Source organism: Callithrix jacchus, chromosome 2, assembly GCF_049354715.1.
Source record: "Callithrix jacchus isolate 240 chromosome 2, calJac240_pri, whole genome shotgun sequence".
In the NCBI taxonomy this organism is placed as follows: domain Eukaryota; kingdom Metazoa; phylum Chordata; class Mammalia; order Primates; family Cebidae; genus Callithrix; species Callithrix jacchus.
The window spans coordinates 77,299,617-77,323,988 of NC_133503.1; the positions used below are offsets into that span (position 1 = coordinate 77,299,617).

At 39.1% G+C, this 24,372-nt stretch overlaps 1 protein-coding gene across 15 annotated transcripts in view; it reads right to left on the reverse strand.

The window, feature by feature from the left end:
• Positions 1–13,438: 13,438 nt before the first annotated feature.
• CDC42SE2 (CDC42 small effector 2) overlaps positions 13,439–24,372 on the reverse strand; it is a 106,166-nt gene continuing 95,232 nt past the window's right edge. For 5 of the 15 annotated variants that reach the window (XR_013532083.1, XM_008991559.4, XM_008991555.4 and 2 more), the window contains 3 exons: positions 23,449–23,550; positions 16,989–17,110; positions 13,439–16,118 (listed from right to left, as the gene is read on the reverse strand). Coding sequence is in view for 10 of the 15 variants with exons in the window: in XM_008991559.4 (XP_008989807.1) it covers positions 17,006–17,110; positions 23,449–23,550 (207 nt within the window). In the remaining 5 variants the exon portion in view is untranslated. Of the gene's footprint in view, positions 16,212–16,988; positions 17,111–23,423; positions 23,551–24,372 lie in introns of all 15 variants that reach the window. The other 10 variants (XR_013532082.1, XM_002744625.5, XM_008991548.4 and 7 more) reach the window with 4 other exon arrangements.

The window sequence follows — 24,372 nt, forward strand, 5'->3', positions numbered from 1 at the left end:
CTAGCCTGCCAGGCACTAAGGAAGGGGACAACCCAGTGCGGCCAAGCCAGGAAGTCAATGAGAGGCAAACATAGCATGGTCTAGGATTTAAACAAACCTCTTAGTGATCTCCTTGGCTTAGACTCTAGAATGCAGGATAGTTCTTTGTCCTGCCTTAGGCTGGCAGCCTTGTCTTTCTGCTTGGCAGTTTGGGAACTCAGAGTTTTTTCTCTCACCTCTGGCAGCTCTCAGACTTCATGAATAATGAGAAGGCAGGCAGGAACTGAATCAAGCTCAAGGCTGCTCTTGGGCAAATTCCTCAGGCCCTTGGTGTGGAATAAAGTGGGGGATTTACAAGGACAAGTAAAAGAGAAAATCAGCAGCACAGGCTTCTGATGAAACAGGTGGTCAAAATGCTCAGAGAATTACAATCCCCACAAAAACACAAAGTAGAACTTCCGGAATAGGTTTAATTATCTGTTTATTCATTAGACTTTTATTTCAGATTTCTACTTTACAGGCCCAGCCTGATAGGGGAGGAAGAGGGGAGCTCAGGAAGTTCCTGCACTGGAGGAGCTAAGTAAACGCCAGACCTGTGATGGGCACGTGCTTTGCTTACATGGTCTGATTCTCACAACCATCCTAGAAAAGAGCTTTTACTCTCCCAGTTTCATAAATTGTGGAACAGATGGTTGGAGAGGATGAATATCTTGCTCAAGGTCAAAGAGCTAATAACCGGGTATTCCCTAGAACACGAAGGGGTCAGGATGCAACGCCTCCAGGGCACTTGAGCTCTCCTTCCCACTCTCCACTTGTCATTTCATCTGTCTGTCGGCTTCATCCTTCCTGACTGCCAGCAGGTTTTCTTCAAGTGTTAGGCTACAGTTATGTGGAGTGTCCTGAGGTCATACAGGAACTGACCCTGCCCTACAAGCTCGGAATTCCAGGGAAGGCCTCACCCTGGCCTGCCCTCATGTACACACCTGTGGGGAGGGGAGAACTGGTTACTGTGACTTACAGGCCCATCAGAACCCCACAGATTGGGGAAGCAGTCATTCCCCAAAGAAATGGATTTGGGGAGTTGTTATAACACAAGGAAACACAGGAACTTTTATAGGACAGAATGGCAAAGTGGGGTTAAGTCTGGTAGGTTACTTGCTGCCAGTGCTTATCTCTGTTGTCTCAAAGGGGACAGCCATTTATATAGGTCTCAGGCAGCTGCAGAAAAGGGGAGTCTAAGCCACTCTGCTAGACTTAACAGGGACCGTCTTCCTGGCTGTCACCTGACTGGAGGGGAGAATGCCTGCAGCCTCAAATCTTTTGCTCACAGGAGCCCAGACCCAACACTGTTCTGTGCCCTGGAAACTTAGGAAGATGTTTTATTATTTAAATCAAATAATGTAGGGTAGACTGGGTTCAGAATGAGAGGCTTCAAACATTTTTTACTTTGAAAATAAGTACTAAAAATAGGCAGTTACCAAAATGCCAGTAACAATCTAGCATTAGTACCTGCCCCAAGGTCCAGACCATAGTGGCCACCTTGTGGGCTTTGGGGAGGTCCAAGGCCAGAAGCTCATTCAATGTCTGCTCCAAGTAGTGAGTGTGTCCACCCGGGCCCTGGCAAGACCATAAACCTACCTGTCCCTGTCCTGTGCTTCCAGGAACACAAAGAGCTCTTTGGCCTCATCTTGTCTACTTCTTTGATCCTCAAGGAAGCCATGAGCTCAAATAGAATTTAAATGTAAACTGTCTATTTGTGGTAATGATAGAAAAATAACTATTTTTAAAGCTTGTTAGCTCTTTAGCATGTTGAAGCTCTAGGGTTTCAGAGAAATGAACTTGACAAGCAGGAGTTAAATGAAGCCCAAGGTCAAGTTTCTCCTTACATTTTGTACTTGTACAGTCTCAGTGCTGAGTAGCAACTTGATCTCTAGTGTCCTAAGAGATTTAATGGATTACACATGAGAGCTCATTTGGCGTTTGGGTTTATTATATGTGTGTATAAATGCCTCAAACATGTTTCTCTCGTGGGAGTTGCAACCATCCATCCCTGCCCACTGGTTTTCACTTTCCTCTCTGGCTACAACCCACCACAAATAGTACATGTGTTAGTCTTTCTTGGTTTATTTTCTGAGCTTTTGGCATTAAAATAAACTGTGATAAAATACACTTAACAAAATGTACTTAACCTTTTTAAGTATACAGTTCAGTAGCATTAGGGACATTCACGTTTTGCAACCAATCTCCAAAACATTTTTATCTTGCAAAACTGACTCTATACCCACTAAACAGCTCCCCAGTCCCCACTGCTCCTCTCCCTTGGCAACCATCATTCTCCTTTCCGTGTCTGTGAATATGACTTCTCTAAATACCTCATATAAATGGAATCATATTTGTCTTTTTGTGGCTTATTTCACTTGAAATACTGTCCTCAAGGTTTATCCATGTTGTAACACATGTCAAAATTTCCTTTCTTTTTAAAGCTGAGTATACATAAAGAAAATGTATGCACCACATTTTCTTTATCCATTTGTGTGTTAGGGCACTTGGGTTGCTTCCACTTCTTAATTATTGAGAATAATGCTTCTCTGAATGGGTGTACAGATATCTCTCTGAGACCCTGCTCTCAATTCTTCTGGTTATATACCCAGAAGTGGGATTGCGGATCATATGCTAGTACTATTTTTAATTCCTTGAGGAAACCACATTGTTTTCCGTAGTGGTTGCATCATTTTTACATTCCCACCGGTAGTGCACAAGGGTTCCAATTTCTCCACACCTCAACACCACCTACCATTTTGTTTTGTTTGTATAGTAACCATCCTCATGGGTGTAAGGTGGTATCTCATGATTTTGATTTGCATTTTCCGAATGATTAATGATGTTGAGCCTCTTTTCATTTGTTTATTTGCCAACTGTATATCTTCAAAGAAATGTCTATTCAAGTCCTTTGCCCATTTTTACATCAAATTTTCGTTGTTGTTGAGTTGTAGGAGTTATTTATCTTTTCTAACAGTAACTCCTCATCAGACATATGATTTGCAAATACATTTTCACATTCCATAGGTGTGGGGATCGCTCCTGCGAAGGCCCCTTGACAGGACATAGGTTACTTTTTCACTTGATTAATGGTGTTCTTTGATGCACAGAAGTTTTAAATTTTTTGGTGGTGCAGGAGGCCAAGGTGGGCAAATCAGTTGAGGTCAGGAGTTCAAGACCAGCCTGGTCAATGTGGTGAACTCCATCTCTACTAAAAAGACAAAAAGTTAGCTGGGCATGGTGGCAGGCACCTGTAATCCCAGCTACTTGGGAGGCTGAGGCAGAAGAATTGCTTGAACCTGGGAGGCAGAGATGGCAGTGAGCCAAGATCACGCCACTACACTCCAGCCTGGGTGACAGAGGGAACTCTGTCTCAAGAACAAACAAACAAAAACCAACAAAAAATTAAGGTAGTCCAATTTCTATATTATTACTTTAGTTGCCAGTGTTTTTGGTATCATATCCAAGAAATCATTGCTAAATCCAATATCAAGAAGTTTTTCTGGGCTGGGCGCGTGGCTCACACCTGTAATCCCAGCACTTTGGGAGAGTGAGGCGAGTGGATCACGAGGTCAGGAGTTTGAGACCAGCCTGACCAACATGGTGAAACCTCATCTCTACTAAAAATACAAAAATTAGCTGGGCGTAGTGGCATGTGCCTGTAATCCAAGCTACTGAGGAGGCTAAGGCAGGAGAATTGCCTGAACCTGGGAGGCAGAGGTTGCAGTGAACCAAGATCATGCCACTGCACTCCAGCCTGGGCAACAGAGTGAGACTTCATCTCAAAAAAAAAAAAAAAAGTTTTTCCCTCTCTGTTTTTTTCTAGGAGTTTTATAGTTTTAGGTCTTATGTTTCGGTCTTTAATCCACTTTAATTTTTATATTTGGTATAAGGTAAAAATTTGACTTTATTCTTTTCTATGTGAAGATCTAATTTACCCAGCACCATTTGTTGGGGTAAAGAAACAAAACTGTCCTTTCTCCATGGAGTGGTCCTTGCACCCTTGGCAAACATCATTTGACCACACATAGGAGGATTTATTTTTGGACTCTCTATTCTGTTAGTTTGTATGTTTGTCTTTATGCCAGTACCATACTGTTTTGATTACTGTAGATTTGTAATATGTTTTAAAATTAGAAAGGATGAAACTTACAACCTTTTTGTCTTCCAACATTTGTCTTTATCAAGATTATTTTCATTCTTCAGGATCCCTTGAATTTCTATATGAATTTTAGAATGGGTTAGTTTTTTTTCCTGCAAAAAAATGCCATTAGATTTTTAAAATATTTTTTATTTTTGTTTGTAGAGAGGGGGTCTCATTATGTTGCTGAGGCTGGTCTCAAACTCCTGGCCTCATATAATCCTCCCTCGGGCTCCCAAAGATCTGAGATTACAGGCATGAGCTCCCACACCCAGCCACCATTAGGATTTTGATAGCAATTGCATTAAGTCTGAGATTGCTTTGGGTAGTATCAGCAGTTAAACAACAGTAAGTCTTCCAATCCAAGAACGCAGTATGTCTTTTCATGTACAGATGTCATCATTAATTTCTTTCAGTAACATTCTGTAGTTTTCAATATATATGTCTTTTGCCTCCTTGGTTAAATTTACTCTTAAGGTTTTCTTTTTTTTTTTTTTTCTGATCCTAATGCAAACAATTGTTTTCTTAATTTCCTTTTCAGGTTTTTATCATTATAGAAACACAACTGATTTTTTGCCTGTTGATTTTTGAACCTTGCAATCTTGCTGAATTTATTAGTTCTGACAGGTTTTTGTTGTTGTCAGAACTAATGGAATAATTAGGATTTTCTACATATAGGATCATGTTGTCTGTGAAGAGAGATCATTTTACACTTCTTTCCCAGTCTGGATGCCTTTTATTTCTTTTTCTTGACTAATTGCTCTGGCTAAGACCTTCAGTATTTTGTTCAGTAGAAAGTGTGAAAGTAGCTGGGCACGGTGGCTCAAGCCTGTTATCCCAGCACTTTGGGAGGCCAAGGCAGGTGGATCACGAGGTCAAGAGATCAAGATCATCCTGGTCAACATGGTGAAACCCCGTCTCTACTAAAAATACAAAAAATTAGCTGGGCATGGTGGTACGTGCCTGTAATCCCAGCTACTCAGGAGGCTGAGGCAGGAGAATTGCCTGAACCCAGGAGGCGGAGGTTGCGGTGAGCCGAGATCGCGCCATCGCACTCCAGCCTGAGTAACAAGAGTGAAACTCTGTCTCAAAAAAAAAAAAGAAAGAAAGTGTGAAAGTACATAACCATGTCTTGTGTCTTGTTCCTGATCATGGAGGAAAAGCTCAGTCTTTCACCATTGAGTATGATGATGTCTGCTGTGAGCTTCTCATATATGGCATTTATTATAGTGAGGTAATTTTCTTCTCCTAGTTGCTTGAGTGTTTTTATTTGAAAGGGTGTTGAACTTTCTTAGATTTCTTTTTTTTTTGCATCACTTAAAATGATTATGTGGGTTTTTCTGTCATTCTATAAATGTGTCCTTATGTTGAATGATTTTTATATATCAAACCATTCTTGTATTTCAGGAATAAATCCCACTTGGCCATGGTGTATAATCCTTTTAATGTGCTGTTGAAATTGATTTACTAGCATTTTGTTGAGGATTTTGCATTGCTTTTTACTTGCTGCTTTTAAGATTTCTTTGTCTTCGCCTTTTGATCATAATGTTTCTCAGTGTGGGTCTCTTACTTATTAATTGAGCCTCTCATATTTATATTTCCATTTCATTCCTCAAAGCTGGGACATTTACAGACATTATATTTTTCAAATAAGCTATTTCTCCTTTCTTCTGTTTGAGACCCTCATAATGTATATATTGGTTAGCTTGATAGTGTCTCTTAAGTACCTTAGGAACTGTTCACTTTTCTTTATTCTTTTTGTTCCTGACTCAGTACTTTCAAATGTCCTGTCTTCAAGTTTGCTGATTCTCTTCTGCTTCATTGAGTTTGTGATTGAATCCTTCTAGAGAATTTTTCAATTCAACTATGACATTTTTCAGCTCTAAAATCTAGCTTTTAAAAATATTTCCCAGCCGAGTACAGTAGTTTACACCTGTAATCCCAGCACTTTGGGAGGTTGAGGCGGGCAGATCATAAGGTCAAGAGATTGAGACCATCCTGGCCAACATGGTGAAACCCTGTCTCTACTAAAAATACAAAAAAAAATTAGCTGGGTGTGGTGGTGTGTGCCTGTTGTCCCAGCTACTCGGGAGGCTAAGGCAGGAGAATTGCTTGAACCCAGGAGGTGGAGGTTGCTGTGAGTCAAGATTGCACCACTGCACTCCAGCCTGGTGACAGAGCAAGACTCTATCCCCGCCCAAAAAATTTTCCTGTTGGTAGTCTCATTTTGTTCATAAATTGTTTTCCTAATTTTATTTAGTTGTGTGTGTTCTATTTTAGCTTATGAGCATATTTAAGATACTTGTGTTTTCATTTTGTTTTGAGACAAAGTCTTGTTCTGTCGCCCAAGCTGGAGTGAATCGGTGCAATCTTGGCTCACTGCAACCTCTGCCTCCCAGGTTCAAGCGATTCTCATGCCTCAGCCTCCAGAGTAGCTGGGACTACAGGCATATGCCACCATGCCCAACTAATTTTTGTATTTTTAGTAGAGGCAGGGTTTCACCATGTTGGACAGGCTGGCCTCAATTCCTGGCCTCAAGTAATCCACCCACGTTGGCCTCCCAAAGTACTAAGATTACAGGCATGAACCACCACGCCCAGCCTGACAGTTACTTACATTCTTTGTCAAGTAAGTCAGAGGTCTGTGTTCTTTAGGATTGATTTCTGGAGATTTATTTTGTACCTTTGAATAGACTATGTTTCATTGTGTATACCTTGTGATCTTTTGTTGAGGTACGGTTATTTGAAGAAACACCCACCTCTTCCCGTCTTTACCAGATGGCTTTGTGCAGGAGAATACCTTCACTAATCACCCAGCTTAAAGCCTCAGGGTCTTCTTAAACCTTTTCTAGGGCTGTGTCTTCCCTGGGACCATGTGTTTATTTGTATTTATTTGTGTTTACTTGAATTGCACTTAGGTGTCACCTGCATTCCTCTTCCTGTAATCTATTGACCCAAAGCATCCATGCATCTGGGAGCTGCCTGCTATTATAGTGCACCAGAGCACTCCCCTTCTGCTTTGCAGCTTCTAACCATGTTCCTGTCAGTGCTCTGAGTCAGGAGAGACAGAAATTAGTCCCTTAAGCAGCCTTCAGATGAGCCAGAAAGTTACAAGCTCCACCTTTCCCTTTTCTCCCAAGGGAGAAACTGGGAATGAGGCAGTTTCCTTTGATAATGCCATGCTGCACCAGGGACAAGGTGGAGCAAGGGTGAGCAACATTCCATGAAATTTCCTACAACTTTGAGTGTGACTTGTTTAGTTTTTATGAGACATTTTGGTCTGAATATTGTTTATTCATTGTTTTCCCAGGGAAACAAGAGCCTGAAGCTTCCTAATTTGCCATCTTGCTGACGTCACTCCTCGAATCTCTCTTGTTTAAAACTTAATGTTGTTTCATATTGCTGATTAAAATTAGTAAGATAAAGAGAAGGAAATCCAAATAGCATAGTATGGCATGAAATTAAAAATAAAAGTCTCCTTATCCACTTCCCAAACCCCATTCCCACTTCCTAAGGATAACTACTTATAGCCATTTGTCTTTTGAAGTCTTCTGAGGGTTACTTCCTTTATTTTAAATAATGTAAGTATACCTTCATTTCTTGATTCACCAACTTTGAATTGTACAAATGATTTTATACACCAAAAGATGAGGCTTTTAGTAGACTTATCCTCCTTCTTCCAGTTTTTGTTATATTTTGACATCTAAGTATCTCACCTGTTAGAACTTCAAATGATATTTTAAACATACATGCATTGAGAGAGTTCATGAGTTTTGAATATATATATAAAGGAGATTGACACTCATATTCCCCTCCATTTCTTTAACCTGAAACCATCTTCTAAATTTTGTTTTCTAAAATTTACATTTTTTCTGACTATAGTATTTTATGCTTTCACTTAAGAAGGTAAATATATTTTTAATTCATTGTACAAACAAGATATGAGCTCTCAGTGAAATGCTGTATTTGTCTCTAAAGCCATCCCTCTAAAACGACATTTCCTTTCTTAAATTTTACAGAACATATTTACTGAGTGCCTCCTGCATGGCCCATCCTGTTCTAGGTACTTCGAGTATACTCATTAATTGCTCAAAATAATATTACATCTTTGGACGTTTTGGGTTTAGACAAACATATCTAGAATTGTCTTCCCTTTTTGTTTGTTGATGGTAAAATGTGTGATACAGATATTTGTCCCCAACCATAACTCATGTTGAATTGTAATCCCCAGTGGTGAAAGTGGGGTTCTGTGGGAGGTGTTTGGGTCATGGGGGTGGATCCCTCATGGCTTGGTGCTGTCATTGCAATAGTGAGTTCTTGTGAGATTTGGTCATTTAAAAGTGTGTGGCACCTGACCAGGCGTGGTGGCTCACGCCTGTAATCCCAGCACTTTGGGAGGCCCAGGCAGACAGATCACCTGAGGTCAGGAGTTGGAGATTAGCCAGGCCAACATGGTAAAAACCTAGTCTCTACTAAAAATACAAAAGTTAGCCAGGTATGGTGGCGTGTGCCTGTAGTCCTAGCTACTTGGGAGGCTGAGGCAGGAGAATCCTTTGAACTCAGGAGGTGGAGGTTACAGTGAGCTGAGATGGTGCCACTGTACTCCAGCCTGGGCAACAGAGCAAGACTCTGTCTCAAAAAAAGAAAAAAAGGTGTGTGGCACCTCCCCCACTACTCTGTCTCTTGCTCATGCTCTGGCCATGTGACGCCCCGGAAGTTGAGCAGATGCTAGCATCATGCTTCCTATAAAGCCTGCAGAATTGTGAGGCAATTAAACCTCTTTTCTTTATACCCAGCATCGGGTTATTTCTTTAGAGCAATGCAAGAAGGTCTAACACAATGTGTTAACTATATTTCTGACATCTCAGCTTCAGTGTCACTGTCTCAGCATGGTGATATTTTAAACTACAATTCCTCCCCTACATCACCAGTTGTTTATCCAGATCACTTATAATTTTCTAATCTGTTGTATAATTCACGTATTTATTTGGCCTAATGTCTTTCTGCATCCCCATCACTAGACAAAAACTCTTGGAGGATTAAGAAATTTGTTCACTGCTGTGTCCTCAGTGTCTAAACAGTACTTGGCCACATAGTGCTCAATAAAAATGTTTTGAATGCATGTTATCTTCCTGCTATTGAATGGTATCCATTTAATCATGCTTCTTGTAAACAAAATCTCTCATTGTTTAATTTATGCCTTCTAGGTTGGCTTCAGACCTAGAAATCCTGAGATTTCTAATTTTATTACTAGATTTGTTCTCTATTCTTTCAGTGCTTTTGGGACCGGTGTGTGAAAAGTAAAGCCATTCATTGCTAATCATCTTTGTTTTGCCATCTTACTTCATTGAGAATACGGCTGTAGACTGAATTCTATTTCAAAATAAGTCTTCTGCAGAGTCTGAGGGGAGTGCTCCATTATATTTCAGACCACAGTATTGCTGCTGAGAAATCTGGTAATCTTCAAAAGTTGAAGGAATAATCAGAAAAATAGTATTTCCCAGAGCTGAATACACGAGTCTTCAGAACAAAATGTCCTTGAGGGCTGTGAAGTGAGAAAGTATAAATGTAAAAACAACTTTTTTGAAATTTAAAACACAAAAAATGAAGAGACTATTTAAAAAAAAATCTTTTTCCTTTGAAAATTTTCCTTGATTCTCTGTAAAACTCCCATTAATCACAGATGGGACCACCTGACCCTCCACTTCCTTTACCTTCTCATCCCTCATCACTCACTAGAATGAGTATTTCCTACCTTTTTTTTTTTTTTTTTTTCTGAGATGTAGTGTCGCTCTGTCACCCAGGCTGGAGTGCAGTGCCGTGATCTTGACTCACGTTGTATACAACCTCTGCCTCCTGGGTTCAAGTGATTCTCCTCCCTCAGCCTTCTGAGTAGCTGGGATTACAGGCATGCACAACCACGCCTGGATTTTTGTCTTTAGTAGAGAAAGCGTTTTACCATGTTGGTCAGGCTGGTCTGGAACTCCTGACTTCATGATCCACCTGCCTCGGCCTCCCAAAGTGCTGGCATTATAGGCATGAGCCACCAAGCCCGGCTGTTAAATTCTTTTTTAAAAGAGACAGACAGGGTTTTGCTACGTTGCCCAGGATGGACTCAACTCCTGGGCTCAAGTGATCCATCTGCCTCAGCCTCTAGAGTAGCTGGACTATAGGCATGTGTCCACATGCCCAGCTGATATTTTTCTAAAATGTCTATCTGACCACACTAGTTTCCTACAGGATTATCAGATTGAAAAAAGGGAAGAAGGGAGAAAGGACTACTTGTTTCTGTTTCTGGCTTTAGGAGTAGCAGATCCTTTTATGCTATTGGCCTAGATGGTCTGTGGCCTTAATTACATTGTGCAGATTGGATGTGGCTGCATTTACAGAGGGACAGTCCAGTCCAGTCACTTAGGTACACTTACACTGTACCTATCCAAGCAGCAAAAATCAGGTGAGCAAAACATACACTTGTGAAAAATGAGAATAGGACACAAGTGGACATTATGGACATTGGAAAGACTGAAAGTTACCCCATTTGGAATTTGCATGGTTTTACAAAAAGACAGAAGCAGAGTGATTTTTGCCTCCTTTGCAGAATTTCTGAAAAGAAAAACACTAGTTTTTGGAGAAACCCAAAAACAGCGGCCAAAATGTTCAGCAGAGGCTCTGGGGGGAAGGCATGTTGTCTAAGGAAAAGGACTCTGCCAGCTTACACATTTATTTGGAAGACACAGACTTAAAAAGGATTAATATATTTATGTAAAACTTAAAGCAATGGTAAGAAACCGGTAACTAGGTGAGGCTCTGAAGATTTTGAAAGAAGTGTCTTGCTTGCTGTTCCTTTAAGGTAGAAAAACAAAACATATTCATATGCTTAGGAATTCTTTCTGGGCCCCCAAGGCAGGTACTCAGCTGCATTTAACAGTCTAAACCTATTGAATCCAGGAGTTCTAGTGAGTTTTAACAGCTTTGATGAACTCCATAGCTCAGATTTACAAAATAGAAAATTTAGGGGTTAGAATGAAGCACTGCTTTACTTTTCTGCTAACATTATCTTCTAATGAGATGAAAAGCAGCTTTCTTCAATATCAAGATCACCATTCTTTGAGCACTTCCTTGTAAGGTCCCAGATCAAACACTTGATCTTATTCAGGAAGAAGTAACTTTTTTCTTTAGTAAATAAGATTTTTTTCTTCATCTAGGCATCAAAGGCAAGCCAGATAGAACATTAAGATGATGGGCATTAAAAGGATGAGGGTAGGGGTCAAAATGAGCCTTGAAGTTGCAGGTATCTACAAAAAAGTTTTTTTGTTCTTCCTGCATTGTTTTCAAAGATTCAGGCTCTTGCTCTGTAACTCAGGCTCAAGTGCAGAGGCCACATCATAGCTCAAGCTCACTGTAACCTTGAACTCCTAGGCTCAAGGAACCCTAGGGGAAAGTATTAAAGGCAAACCCTCACAGTCTGAGAAACATTATAAAAACCAAATGTTAAGGTGCCAAAACATAAAAAGTCAGATGAAGAGGAGTCATTTAATGGTTTCAGTTCTTACTGGACAATTCTGGACGGAGACAATAAATACAAGGTAAAATTTCAACTATGTCTTTTAAGTTTGTGAATAGTGTACTTTAAGCAGAGGGCACAGAATTTCCTTATCAATTTTGTATATTTTTGCATCTTCATAAATACCAGCAATTTCCACCAGACTATCTCTCTGACATTTTATAGACTTGTCTTTTTTTGTGATTATGTGCCCCTCCTTCATTGTTTTATGCATATCCTTTAAAAACACGAGCTCACAGTATAATTGCTCTTGGTCTACTTTAGTTGGAATGTCATAGGACTGTCTGAATTTTATTTTGCAAAGAACTTCAAGCCAATTTCCTTTTAGAGTCTTTGGACATGGGATAAGGACAAAAGTTACCAGAACTTTTGAAATACCCTTTCCTAATATTTATCTTGATGTTTTTTCTATTTTTAGAATTTGTGGCAATTCTCATGAGACCTAACTCATCTATTCTCAGTATTCGACCAGCAAAACACCTCACTTACCTGTGCACATGATCTAATGCAAGGAAGCATCTCTAATGGGTTTTATCTGGTGAGTATGCAGATACAGCTCTTGTCTTAAAACAGGGTTTAGTTGTGGCACTAACATTTTGGACCAAATCCATCTTTGCTATGGGGGCTGTCCTGAACATTACAGGATGTTTAGCAGCATCCCTAGTTTCCACTCCCCAGATCCTGAACCACCCCTTCCTCAAGCTGTGATAACCAAAACTGTCTCCTGACATTGCTCTACTGTCTCCATGAGGAGCAAAATCACCCCCTACGAGAACCAGTGTCAAAACCATTTTAGAGGCAAACTATAACTCCCCAAACTGTGATGGTGGAAACAATCTGTAACTTCCTAATACAGTAGCTGATCACTACATGATGCTACTAAGTACTTGAAATGTGGCTAAGTATGAGGAGAATTCTTAATTTTAATTTACTTAAGTCCTACATATACTATAAGGACAAGATGCTCCATCATGGAAAACGGTTTAGGTTATCTGATAATTTCATTAAAAAATCCTATGTGGTTGATAGGCAATAAAAACTGAGAGAAACAGAACATTAGTATATACATTTTTGAAATTTTGCCCACCTCATTTCTACTCATACCCCTGCTGAATGACATATAAACTTCATCCTACCTTATATTTAAAAACTTTTTTTTTTTTTGAGACACCAGAGTCCTGTTGTGTTGCCTGGGCTGGAGGGCAGTGGCACAATCATGGCTCCCTGCAGCCTGGATCTCCTGGGCACTCTCTATCCTCCCACCTCAGCCTCCTGGGTAGCTGGGACTACAGTCACATGCCACCACACTTGGCATAAATGTTTGTGTATTTTTTTGTACAGAAAGAGTTTCACCATGTTGTCCAGGCTGGTCTCAAACTATCCACCCACCTCCACGTCCACCTCCAAAAGTGCTGGGATTACAGAGGTGAGCCACTGCACCTGGCATAAATGTTTTATTAGTCCTACTTCTATCCATTTAAATTTCATTCTGACTAGGCATTTGTTAAATTAAAGGGTGAATTGTGAAGTTAAAGATTACAATGACAGAAATTTAAATTCTCTTTTAAATTAAAAAGTTTTTAGTTGTTTTTTGTATGATAGGAGTCATAACTGAAAATATAAGAATGAAAAAAGATGCTCTAACTGAATTCTGGTAAATAATTCCTTGAAAGAAAAGAAAAACTGAAGAAATTTAAAGAAAAGACCAACCAGGATTGAAAGAAAACATTTATTGAATCAAAATCAATACTTTCTTTTTAATATCTACAAGCCAACACGGAACTCATTTTATTCAAGAATGAACACAATGTACAAAAAAAGTATGCTTATATTATAAAAATATGTCAATTTTATCTTCTGGGTGCTCAGCAGAAGTCATTTTAAACAAAATCAAGGCAAACTTGTTCTCTATAATGAGTCTGCTATAATTTAACAACAAAGTGAAAGCTAATGTAATCATAAAGTATTTTAAAGGCCCACTGATAATGCTGCACTGGAAATGCTAAACTCAGTATTAACTAAAGTCAACATTCCCGCTCTATGCTTACTGGCACCACTTCATGCCTACATTATGGGAAAAGTACCTATTTTATAGAATGCAGATCACTGCTAACAGAATCCATGTGATTCAATCTTCAGTTTCCCTTAACAGCAGTTGTTAGCATATATTTCAGCAAAGATTGATTAACAGTATAATGAATTTTGAGTAGTAAAATCCTATTTAATTAGCTTCAATTTAAAACTGAGATATGCTGCTATGGGGAACAGATGACTTTTCGAGGTTTACAACCCCATTTATGAACATGGGAAAGCTGCCTCCCTAAAAAAAGATTTATGTCCAAGGTTAATACCCTATCTTTTTTGGTAATTTTTCTTGTTTCTTGATTTTATTGGCACCTCCCAGGCACTTTGGCATGTGCTCCTGTAGGAAGTGTAGTTACTGTGCCTACAGAGTTAGTGGCAGCTACAGAGTAGTTACAGGCTGACGAGTCCACTTTTAGCTTACCATGGAGATCCGCTCCAATACACGCTGGTCATTGGAGCAACAGGAAAAATGGTGACTTGGAAAAACAATAAAATCATGAGTCGGGGAAAAGGATCATGACTTCCAGTATTGTTGTTCCAGGAGTTATATGACAAGTAGAAAAATTGTACTAATTTAAAAACTCAAAATAGAAGTAGACTAAATAGCATCAGTGCTAATAATGCCAAGAAAATCTAATGTCTTTTTTAAAGAGCTTGCACACAACAATGTCCCTGGCCAAGAAACTGACCCTGTCTGGCTGAGCAGAATGACAGTGGTACTCAGGCAAATTCTACAATGTGACATCCACACAGTTAATCAGTGACAATGGATGAATTCAACTTTAGAAGATAGGTATTAAACAAACTGCAAAATGTCTACTTTGAAGATGCAAATGTTTTTCCTTGGCAGATTCTGTGCTTGGGATTGACAGAAGGGCTCAAAATTGTAAAATACAAAGATCAAGTAATCTGGTGCCCCACTGTACTGGGTAAATGTACTGCTCGAAATTAAATTTTAAAAACAACTGGGGGAGAAATGCTCTTATGTTTTACCTACATAAACCTAATGTTTATTCAGTTGCCTGTTTTGCGAGAATCTGGGACTAAGAGGAATGAAGGCAGAAGATAAAGTGATCCCTGTTTCTTTATTCAAAGTTTTCTAAACTAAAAAAGTTTTTAATTACGCCTCATTTGTTACATGTAATGTTAATCCTACCAAATGTAGTTAGGTAAGCATGAATTAGACATAGGATTTAAACATTTCAGTGAGAACAGAAACCACTGACTCTGGCTTAACATCACATTCTAGAAAAGAAGAAACCTTTACAGAAATATTTGAAATATACAAAATTTGTGCAAGGACAAAACATATTTTAGAACCTGAGCAAAGGCTTCGTACAGGTTGTTTGTTTACACTGGCAATAATTCAGCCAGGTAGGTATGTTGCTCTTGGCAACTGATGTGGCCCCTAAAATATATAGCACACAGGCCAGTGACTCTGGAGGTCTACAGTTAGTTAGTTAGTAGTACAGGCCAGAAGTTCAACAAACTGCTACTGGAAACCATAATGTTAAAAACAAGTAAAAATAAAAGAATGAGTGCACAAAGAAACAAACAGCTAGTAAGATGAAGATGCTCAGGATCAGACTAGACGAGATTATGACCACAACACTCAGATATACCACACCTCCTTGCTCTCAAAATAAATATATCAAACATTTACAACAGAATGAATGCCTTATGAATGCAAGCTTTTCTTTTATTGCAATTCTAATCAAACAGACCAAAAGGTCATACTTCTAAATAAGCTACAAGTAATCATCTTTTCCATGAAAATGATGTGACTTGGTGCCACAGCTAAACTTTCTCTAATAGCAGCATCATCAGCCCATGGCAGCAAAGAAACGTTAATTTCTGGCATCCCATGGGCTCTTATCGAAGCAACTTCATAAAGCATGCAGATATCTATTCTGCTAAAGTTTCAAACAAATAAAAATGATCATTGTGCTTGTGGGTCTCATACCTTCCAAAATATACATAAATGATAGCAAATCAACAAAAAATAGCAGGTCCTTGCTTTCCAATAAAATCATAAGGCAGAGGATTGACAGTGAAAAGAAAAATGTTTAAAATGAAAACTGCAAAATGGTGTTAGCATTCACAAAAAAGATCATGCGAAGATCAGATCCATACTGATTAAACATTGAAAATTCAGCGACAATCCAAAGAACTCTGTCCATGAGTCCAAAGGCATGCATGCCGGCTGAAGGAAATGCGGGATTCATCTGACAGTATCTTCTTCAGAGCAGAACAGTAAGTAACACCTCACTGGAATAATCACGACAGGGTGAACAAGGTGCCATCACACTTCTTTTTTGTAATTCAAAATAAAAGAAACGCAATCACAGGACAAAAAAAATTACAGAATAGAGGACAGAGAAAATACAGAAATTCACAATGACCCTATAAAGCAAAAAAAACTTCAAATTATTTCTACACTTTCAGGGTTCATCCTTTTTCAAAGTAGTATTTTTAATTTTAAAAGTTTATAATGAAAGATTTAAAAATGAAGTGTTAACTATAAAATTACTCCTCATGAGATTCCCTATAGTATCAATACTTTTTTGAGACCGGGTCTTGCTCTGTCACCCACACTGGAGTCCAGTGGCGCAATCTCAGCTAACTGCAACCTCTGGCTCCTGGGTTCAAGCAATTCTCATGCCTCAGCCTCTTGAGTAGCTGGGATTACAGGCATGTGCCACCACACCTGGCTAATTTTTCTATTTTTAGTGGAGATGTTGGCCAGGCTGGTCTCAAATCCCTGGCCTCAGGTGGTCTATCCACCTTAGCCTCCCAAACTGCTGGAATTATAGGTGTGAGCCACCATGCCCAGCCTCAATATTTAAAATAATAATTTCACTCTTGTTTCAAGGACACATGAGAAGCATCTTGTCATCAGAATCTTCCCCAACCAGATGTTTTAAAGTATTTAAAATTATTAATAAGGAAAAGAACCTAAAACTTACATTCAAAGTGCAGGACCTACACTTAGCTGAGTAATTTTGCCTTTCCCAATAAGTTCACAATTAAAAAATAAAAATATGGGATATTATTTAAAAAAAAAAAAAAAAATATATATATATATATAAAACTCTAAGACCTGACTAAGGCTGTCTGTGATGTCAGCTATTAATGGCTATGTCTGGCCTTCAGGTCCAGACCCCAGCTCCAAGTACTCACTGGAGAAAGGACCAGGGCTATCCCGCCTTCGTATCCACGAGCTGCATCTGCATCTGCACATTGGCAGGCATTCCACCTCCATAGCCTCCCTTGGACTGCATTTGGTTCTGAATGGAGCTAACCTAAAACAAGACAAAAACAACAAAATAAAATGGAAGTCAGGAACTAGGTCCAGCGCAACTAAGTAATTCTTTTCCCAGAATTTTATCTGGGCTGCTTTTTTCAGAAGGGTACTTTTATAGACTTAAACATTTTCTGGTTATAAGGACAAACAGGGAGGCTAGCAATTGAAACAATTTTTGCAGAAATCCTTATTTTCTCTATTTACAAATTACTAAAAGTCAGTTTTGTAATTTACAAGGTATTTGGTAACATTTGAAAAACAGTCAAAAGTATATAGATCAACTCCACTTTTTTTGTTTGTTTGTTCGAGATAGAGCCTTGCTCTGTTGCCCAGGCTGGAGTGCAGTGGCACAATCTCAGCTCACTGCAACCTCTGCCTCCCAGCGATTCTCCTGCCTCAGGCTCCCTAGTAGCTGGGATTACAGGCACATGCCACCACACCCGGCTAATTTTTGTATTTTTAGGTTTCACCATGTTGGCCAGGCTGGTCTCAAACTCCTGATCTCAAGTGATCCAACTGCCTCAGCCTCCCAAAGTATTTTGATTACAAGCATGAGTCACCGCACCCAGCCGATCAACTCCACTTTCTGTTTCACAACCTCAAGTATCTTAATTTACAGATACCTCAAATAGATAAATCACCTCAATTACTTAGTAAAGAATCAAAACCAAGAAAATAAGCATGAATAATATTGGTCCAACCACAGATAAATCTTAAAAGTCTGTGTCATTAAATGTGCCATCTTAATATAGTCTGATAAAGTAAAAAAGAATCAAAGAATCCAAAGACAAAAGGATAGTAGTCCCAGTTTATTTATTAATATTGTAACTGGGTAAACTATCCTCTCTGAATATCAGGCTTCTTATTTGTAAAAGGGTTAAGATGGTAATCTTTCCTGACCACATTAAAGGGCTGTTTCCTGAGAGATTGCAAGATATATAAAAGAAAAGGATATTTTCTTTTTACTGAAACAAAGGCACATAAAGTCATTTGAAAACTGTGAAGTACTTTTAGCATATTATTTTTATTCCAATCTTAGTTCATATAAATTAGAAGTGGGCTGAAAATAGAGAGCTGGAAAGTCAGGCTGGACTGCTAGAAGAAGGAACACAAGCAATACGATTTTGGAGGTGATGGCCTAACAGTGGAGAAAGAACACTGGCAGTGTGGTTGAGTATTTCATGGAATCAGCTCAAAGGGCCCTTCACACTTCCACAATTTGGAGGGTTGCAGGGAATCAGGGGTATCATCAGTCATCTGCTTATCAAATACTTACTGAGCACCTACTATGTAATATAAGGCATGATGGGTGAGGCGCTTTCTACTGGTGATTCTGAGTCAATATTATATTAAAAGAAAATAAGACTTGTTGACCAGAGACGGTGGCTCACGCTGTAATCCCTGCACTTTGGGAGGCCCAGGTGGGTGGACCACCTGAGGTTGGGAGTTCGAGACCATGAAGGAATCCCATCTCTACTAAAAATACAAAATTAGGCAGGTGTGGTGGCACATGCCTGTAATCCCAGCTACTCAGGAGGCAGAGGAAGGAGAATTGCTTGAACCCAGGAGGTGGAGGTTGCAGTGGGCTGAGGTTGCAGTGGGCTAAGATTACACCACTGCACTCCAGCCTTAGCAACAAGAGCGAAACTCCATCTCAAAAAAAAAAAAAAAAAAAAGTAAGATTTGTCTAACTCATTTTTGGAGTAAGGAAGGTTTCAATATAATACAAAATAATGGCAAAATAGAAAATGCATAGCTTACTTAGATCAAAAGAGTCTATATGAGAAAATGTGGTTGGCTCTTAAATGGGAACATTTTTACAAACCTGGAAATTTACTTACATGGAACATCTTATTTGTATGACACCACATTATAAGGCATTACTGTAATAGCCACATTAATCAAATGACTAGGTAAGAGTGTAAGAAGAAATCTATAGGCTTTTTTTTTTTAAACATTAACTTGCTCAGTTAAAGCAGTGTGACCAGGCCAGGGCCTGCCATATGATACTAGTTCAAATTCATCATCTGCCCCTTTAAGGTAACATTATGTGGCACAAACTAAATAGTTTTCCACTTAACATGGTATATTAGCTTTTTTTTGGAGACGGAGTTTCGCTCTTGTTACCCAGGCTGGAGTGCAATGGCGCGATCTCGGCTCACCGCAACCTCCGCCTCCTGGGTTCAGGCAATTCTCCTGCCTCAGCCTCCTGAGTAGCTGGGATTACAGGCACATGCCACCGTGCCCAGCTAATTTTTTGTATTTTTTTTTTAGTAGAGACGGGGTTTCACCATAACATGGTATATTAGCTTTTATAGATATTATGGCCTGTCTTTAAAAACATCTTTATGACCAGGTGCAGTGGCTCAGAGCTATAATCTCAACACTTTGGGTGTTCAAAGTAGGCAGATAACTTGAGCCCAGGAGTTTGAGACCAGCCTGGGCAACATAGTGAAACTCCATCTCTACAATTAAAATATAAAAACTAGCTGGCCGTGATGGTACAGGCCTGTAGTCCCAGCTACTGGAGAAGGCTAAGGCAGGAAGATCAACTGAGCCTGGGAGGTCAAGGCTACAGTGAGCACTCCAGCCTGGGCAACAGAATGAGAACCTGTCTTAAAAAAAGGAAAAAAACAGAAACAAACAAACAAACAAAAACTCTTTGTTTTTATACTGTGCATTCAATAATGCCATGCAGATTCTAAGAAAGAAAAAAAGTATTTTTTTCTCCAAAAGTCAATTCTTCAATTTAAAGAATTTGGTTTAAGTAACCCTTATTAAGTAAATTTAATAAGTAATCTTTCCGTGTTGAGACTGAATGTATTATTGTGACTGTGAATATACAATATTTTAACACAACAGGGTTATATTACTGAAAGGGTAACAGAAATCTTTTCTGGCAAGAAGGTAGTAGAAAAGTCTTTTAACTAAGTAAAGGTAGAAGAACGATGTATTTAGAGGAAAAAAGAATTATAAGTCAGTTAAGCATTCAATAATATAGTTTAGGCAAGCCTGTGTCATATGCAGCAAGCCATGTTACTAACACTAGCTGCTCAGTTCTCAGGACAGAAAAACTTAACAGACAGTATTTCTTTGACTAAACAGCATGTCTATTTATGGTTTTGTCTTATTTACACTATTATTGCATAGGATAGGAAAACATAATTTTTCTCACAGAGTCAGGCCCATCAAATCAGGACTATCAATGATACTCTCAAAAAGTTACTTGGCGGGTGTGGTGGCTCATGCCTGTAATCCCAGCACTTTGGGAGGCCAAGGTGGGCAGATCACCTGAGGTCAGGAGTTTAAATTCTGCTCTAATAAAAATACAAAAAATTAGCCAGGCATCGTGGTGCATGCCTTTAGTCCCAGCTACTCAGGAGGCTGAGACAGGAGAATTGCTTGAACCCAGGAGGCGTAGGTTGCAGTGAGCCAAGACTGAGCCACTACACTCCAGCCTGGGTGACAGAGTGAAGCTCTGTCTCAAAAAAAAAAAGTTACTAATTGAACAACACCATTCCAAACAGCAAGAACTCAGTGCTCTGTAACGGTGGGATGGATGCTGAATATCGCTTTATAGATAGCAAACTCGAATATGAATGGACTATAATGAAATACCTCATAAAAAGTCCACCTCAGTAGCAGAGAAGGCTGCCTGGAGATAGCAAAGTAGAAACTCTACAACAGCTGAAGTCTCATCTTGATCCTGCATCTGAGATTAAGAGGCAGATGTGCAAGCCCTGCAAAGTACAGCCCTAAAGTTCTACCCCAATGATGACAAGCAAAAAAGCTGGTATGCCAAGATGGGTTTTTCATTCAGGGAGGAATCTTAAAGGAAATTTAGAAATGTACATAAGATTTTAAAGGTTAACAAATGCCATGAACTAAAATTTAATTCTTCCTATACAGTTGGATTTTATTATTATCATTATTTTTGAGACAGGGTCTCACTCTTCACCCAGGCTGCAGTTCAGAGGCATGATCCTGGCTCACTGCAACCTCTCCCTCCCAGGCTCAAGCAATCCTCCCACCTCAGCCTCCCAAACAGCTGGGACCACAGGTGCACATTACCATACCCAGCTAATTTTTTATATTTCTGGTAGAGACAGGGTTTCACTATGTTGCCCAGGCTGGTCTTGAGCTCCTTAGCTCAGGCAATCCACCGGCCTCAGCCTCCCAAAGTACTGGGATTACAGCCATGAGCCACTGTGCCTGGCTTTATAGTTGGATTTTTTTAAAAATCTAAGGTGGCAGAGACAACATTTGTTAATGAGAAAGAAATGAAAATTCATATATAATGAATTTGAAACCACCTATTCTCTTTACATAGATTATAGTAACCATATTAATAAAAGTAATAGGGCCCCATTTAGTCTTTTCACTCTGTGTTGATAAAGGAAACAAAGCTACTGATTGTTTTGACGGGAATATGATACCTCTTGCATTTCCACAAAGCAGTCAAGTGAAACAAAGTATTTTTCCTACAGATTTAAAACAAACAATCTGTTTCCTTTCCAGGAAGGTTTAGATGTCATTCCTTTGCTTACCTAGTAACTGAAGTGACAAACGTCTTTGCTGTATCCAGGATACCCATCTACCTATTTTTAAAGTCCCTTTTAAGTCTTTTGTTAATGCTGTCTAGTAAGTTGGTATACAGTGAATCAAAATTTTGTGTTTATAAAACCCTGTTGACTTTCTGGTTCTCAACACTTTAGGGATCATTTAGATACTTGTTTACTTTAGGCACAGGGAAAAGAGTCAGTCTGTTGATACTCAGTGGCTTGCTTTAAAGCAAATGTGAGGAACAACTCTGGTAAGAACCTACATTTGGTGCTGCTTCTATTATACTGCATTCTGGTTTTCTCTTCAATAAAAATTAACAACTAAAAGATCAGATGAATAGATCTAAAGCCTATTCTGAAACTCACTGAAACCTCTATTAAAAGACAGCAAATAGATCTTATTTCTGGTTCTTCACACCCTACTGCCTTGCCCTAAAAGGATATCTGAAAATTCAAATCCTATGCTTAGTGTGTAAGAACGTACAGTAAATAAATCACAAACATTCTAATATTATCAGGTAAAGATGAATAGTTAACAGGGGTCGCAAACTGGAAGTGGCCTGTTAGGAACCAGGCTGCACAACAGGAAGTGAGCAGCTGCAAGTTAGCAATATCGCCTGAGCTCCGCCTCCAGACACATCAGTGATGACATGAAATTCTCACAGGAGCATAAACCCTATTGTGAACTGCACAAGTGAGGATCTAGGTGGCACTTATAATTTTTAATAAAATTATAAGACCGCTGGTTTTATAAAATAAAATACTGGCCTGCGGTAAGCACTGAGTTACTTTTTTAAAAAATTTATTTTTAACATTACTAGTAATAACAGAGAACAATGTCTACTGACATTAAATCAATAATTTATAGATAAATTTACTCAAAAAATATTAAAAAATTAGCCGGGTATAGTAATGTGCACCTGTGGTCCCAGCTGTTTGGGAGGCTGAGGTGGGAGGATTGCTTGAGCCTGGGAGGGAGAGGTTGCAGTAAGCCAAGATCATGCCTCCAAATTCCAGCCTGGGTGCAGATTAAGACCCCGTCTCAAAAATAATGATAATAATAAAATCCAACTGTATAGGAAGAATTAAATGTTAGTTCATGGCATTTGTTAACCTTTAAAATCTTATATACATTTCTGAATTTCCTTTAAGATTCCTCCCTGAATGAAAAACCTATCATTGGCATACTAACTTTTTTGCTTGTCATCATTGGGGTAGAACTTTAGGACTGTACTTTGCAGGGCTTGCACATCTGCCTCTCATTAGACCTTATGAGAGTCTAATGCGAACTGAGGTGGAACAGTTTCATCCTGAAACCATTTCCCCCTTGGAAAAACTATCTTCCATTAAACCGGTCCCTGATGCCAAAAAGGTTGGGGACCACTGGTTTATAAAATAAAGCAATAACAATGTGTGCAAAAGGAACTAACTGAACTTAAAAGAACAAAAGATTAATTATTATTAAAAAGGCTGATCTCCAAGTCCCTTTGGTGGGAACAAGAGAATCAACAGGATATTAACCTCCATTCAGGACAAAAGCAGCTATGAAGAGCTGAGTACAAGAAACAGAAACAAATACATAACCTGGCAAACTAGAAGACATTAATTTTTCATCATTAGTTTGCTTCTCTCTTCTATGCTCACATTATGTATTTACATTTGCTGTATACAAATTCATTGAGCATAATTCTATTAAAAATGTTTGTGCCTATCACACAGGTTTCATATGACTATGCCCCAATGCCTTACCTTCAGGTCCCACCAACATACTTACTGAATTCATTCCACTAAACAGGTCTCCTGATCCAACATGAGCCGTGTGCACAAAGTTTGTGGGCTCTCCAATCATACTTCTGTCAATCCGTCGTCGCCTTTTCTAAAAGATGGGCAACAATGTGTTGAGAAAGTGATCTTTTTTTTTTTTGAGACAGAGTTTCGCTCTTGTTACCCAGGTTGGTGTGCAAGGGCGTGACCTCAGCTCACCGCAACCTCCACTTCCTGGGTTCAAGCAATTCTCCTGCCTCAGCCTCCAGAGTAGCTGGAACTACAGGTGCATGCTACCATGTCCAGCTAATTTTTGTATTTTTAGTAGAGACGGGGTTTCACCATGTTGACCAGGATGGTCTTGATCTCTAGACTTCGTGATCCACCCTCCTTGGCCTCCCAAAGTGCGGGGATTACAGGCTTGAGCTACTGCGCCGGCCTCCGATGGATTTTTATACTATGACTGTTTAATAATAAATTTGCCAAGAACACAAAAATGCCTAGCTCTTAGACTGTCACAATTACTTCTTATGATGAAATCCCTAAGAGAAACATATACACAAAAGTGGTTAAAGCAAAATAATAAGTTATTATTTAGAGCCTAATAGATTTGGTTTAGCTTTGGTCATCCACATATTTGTATAATAACCGCTTAAGTTTTATTCTTTTTAAAAAGCAAGACAAATGTAAAATTACCATCAGTCACTATTATTGCTGGCAAAGAACACAGTGTGGTTTGAATACAATGTCTGATTTTAAACATTATGTTCTTTCATCATTAACAGATATATTACATTTTGATGGTTATTACTTAGATTATACCCTACTATGGGACATTTGAATGTGTGTGTCTATAATTAATCTAAGTAATAGATTATATTACAATAGGGTAATCTAAGTGTCCTACTATGACCTCTGCTTACCCCAATCACCT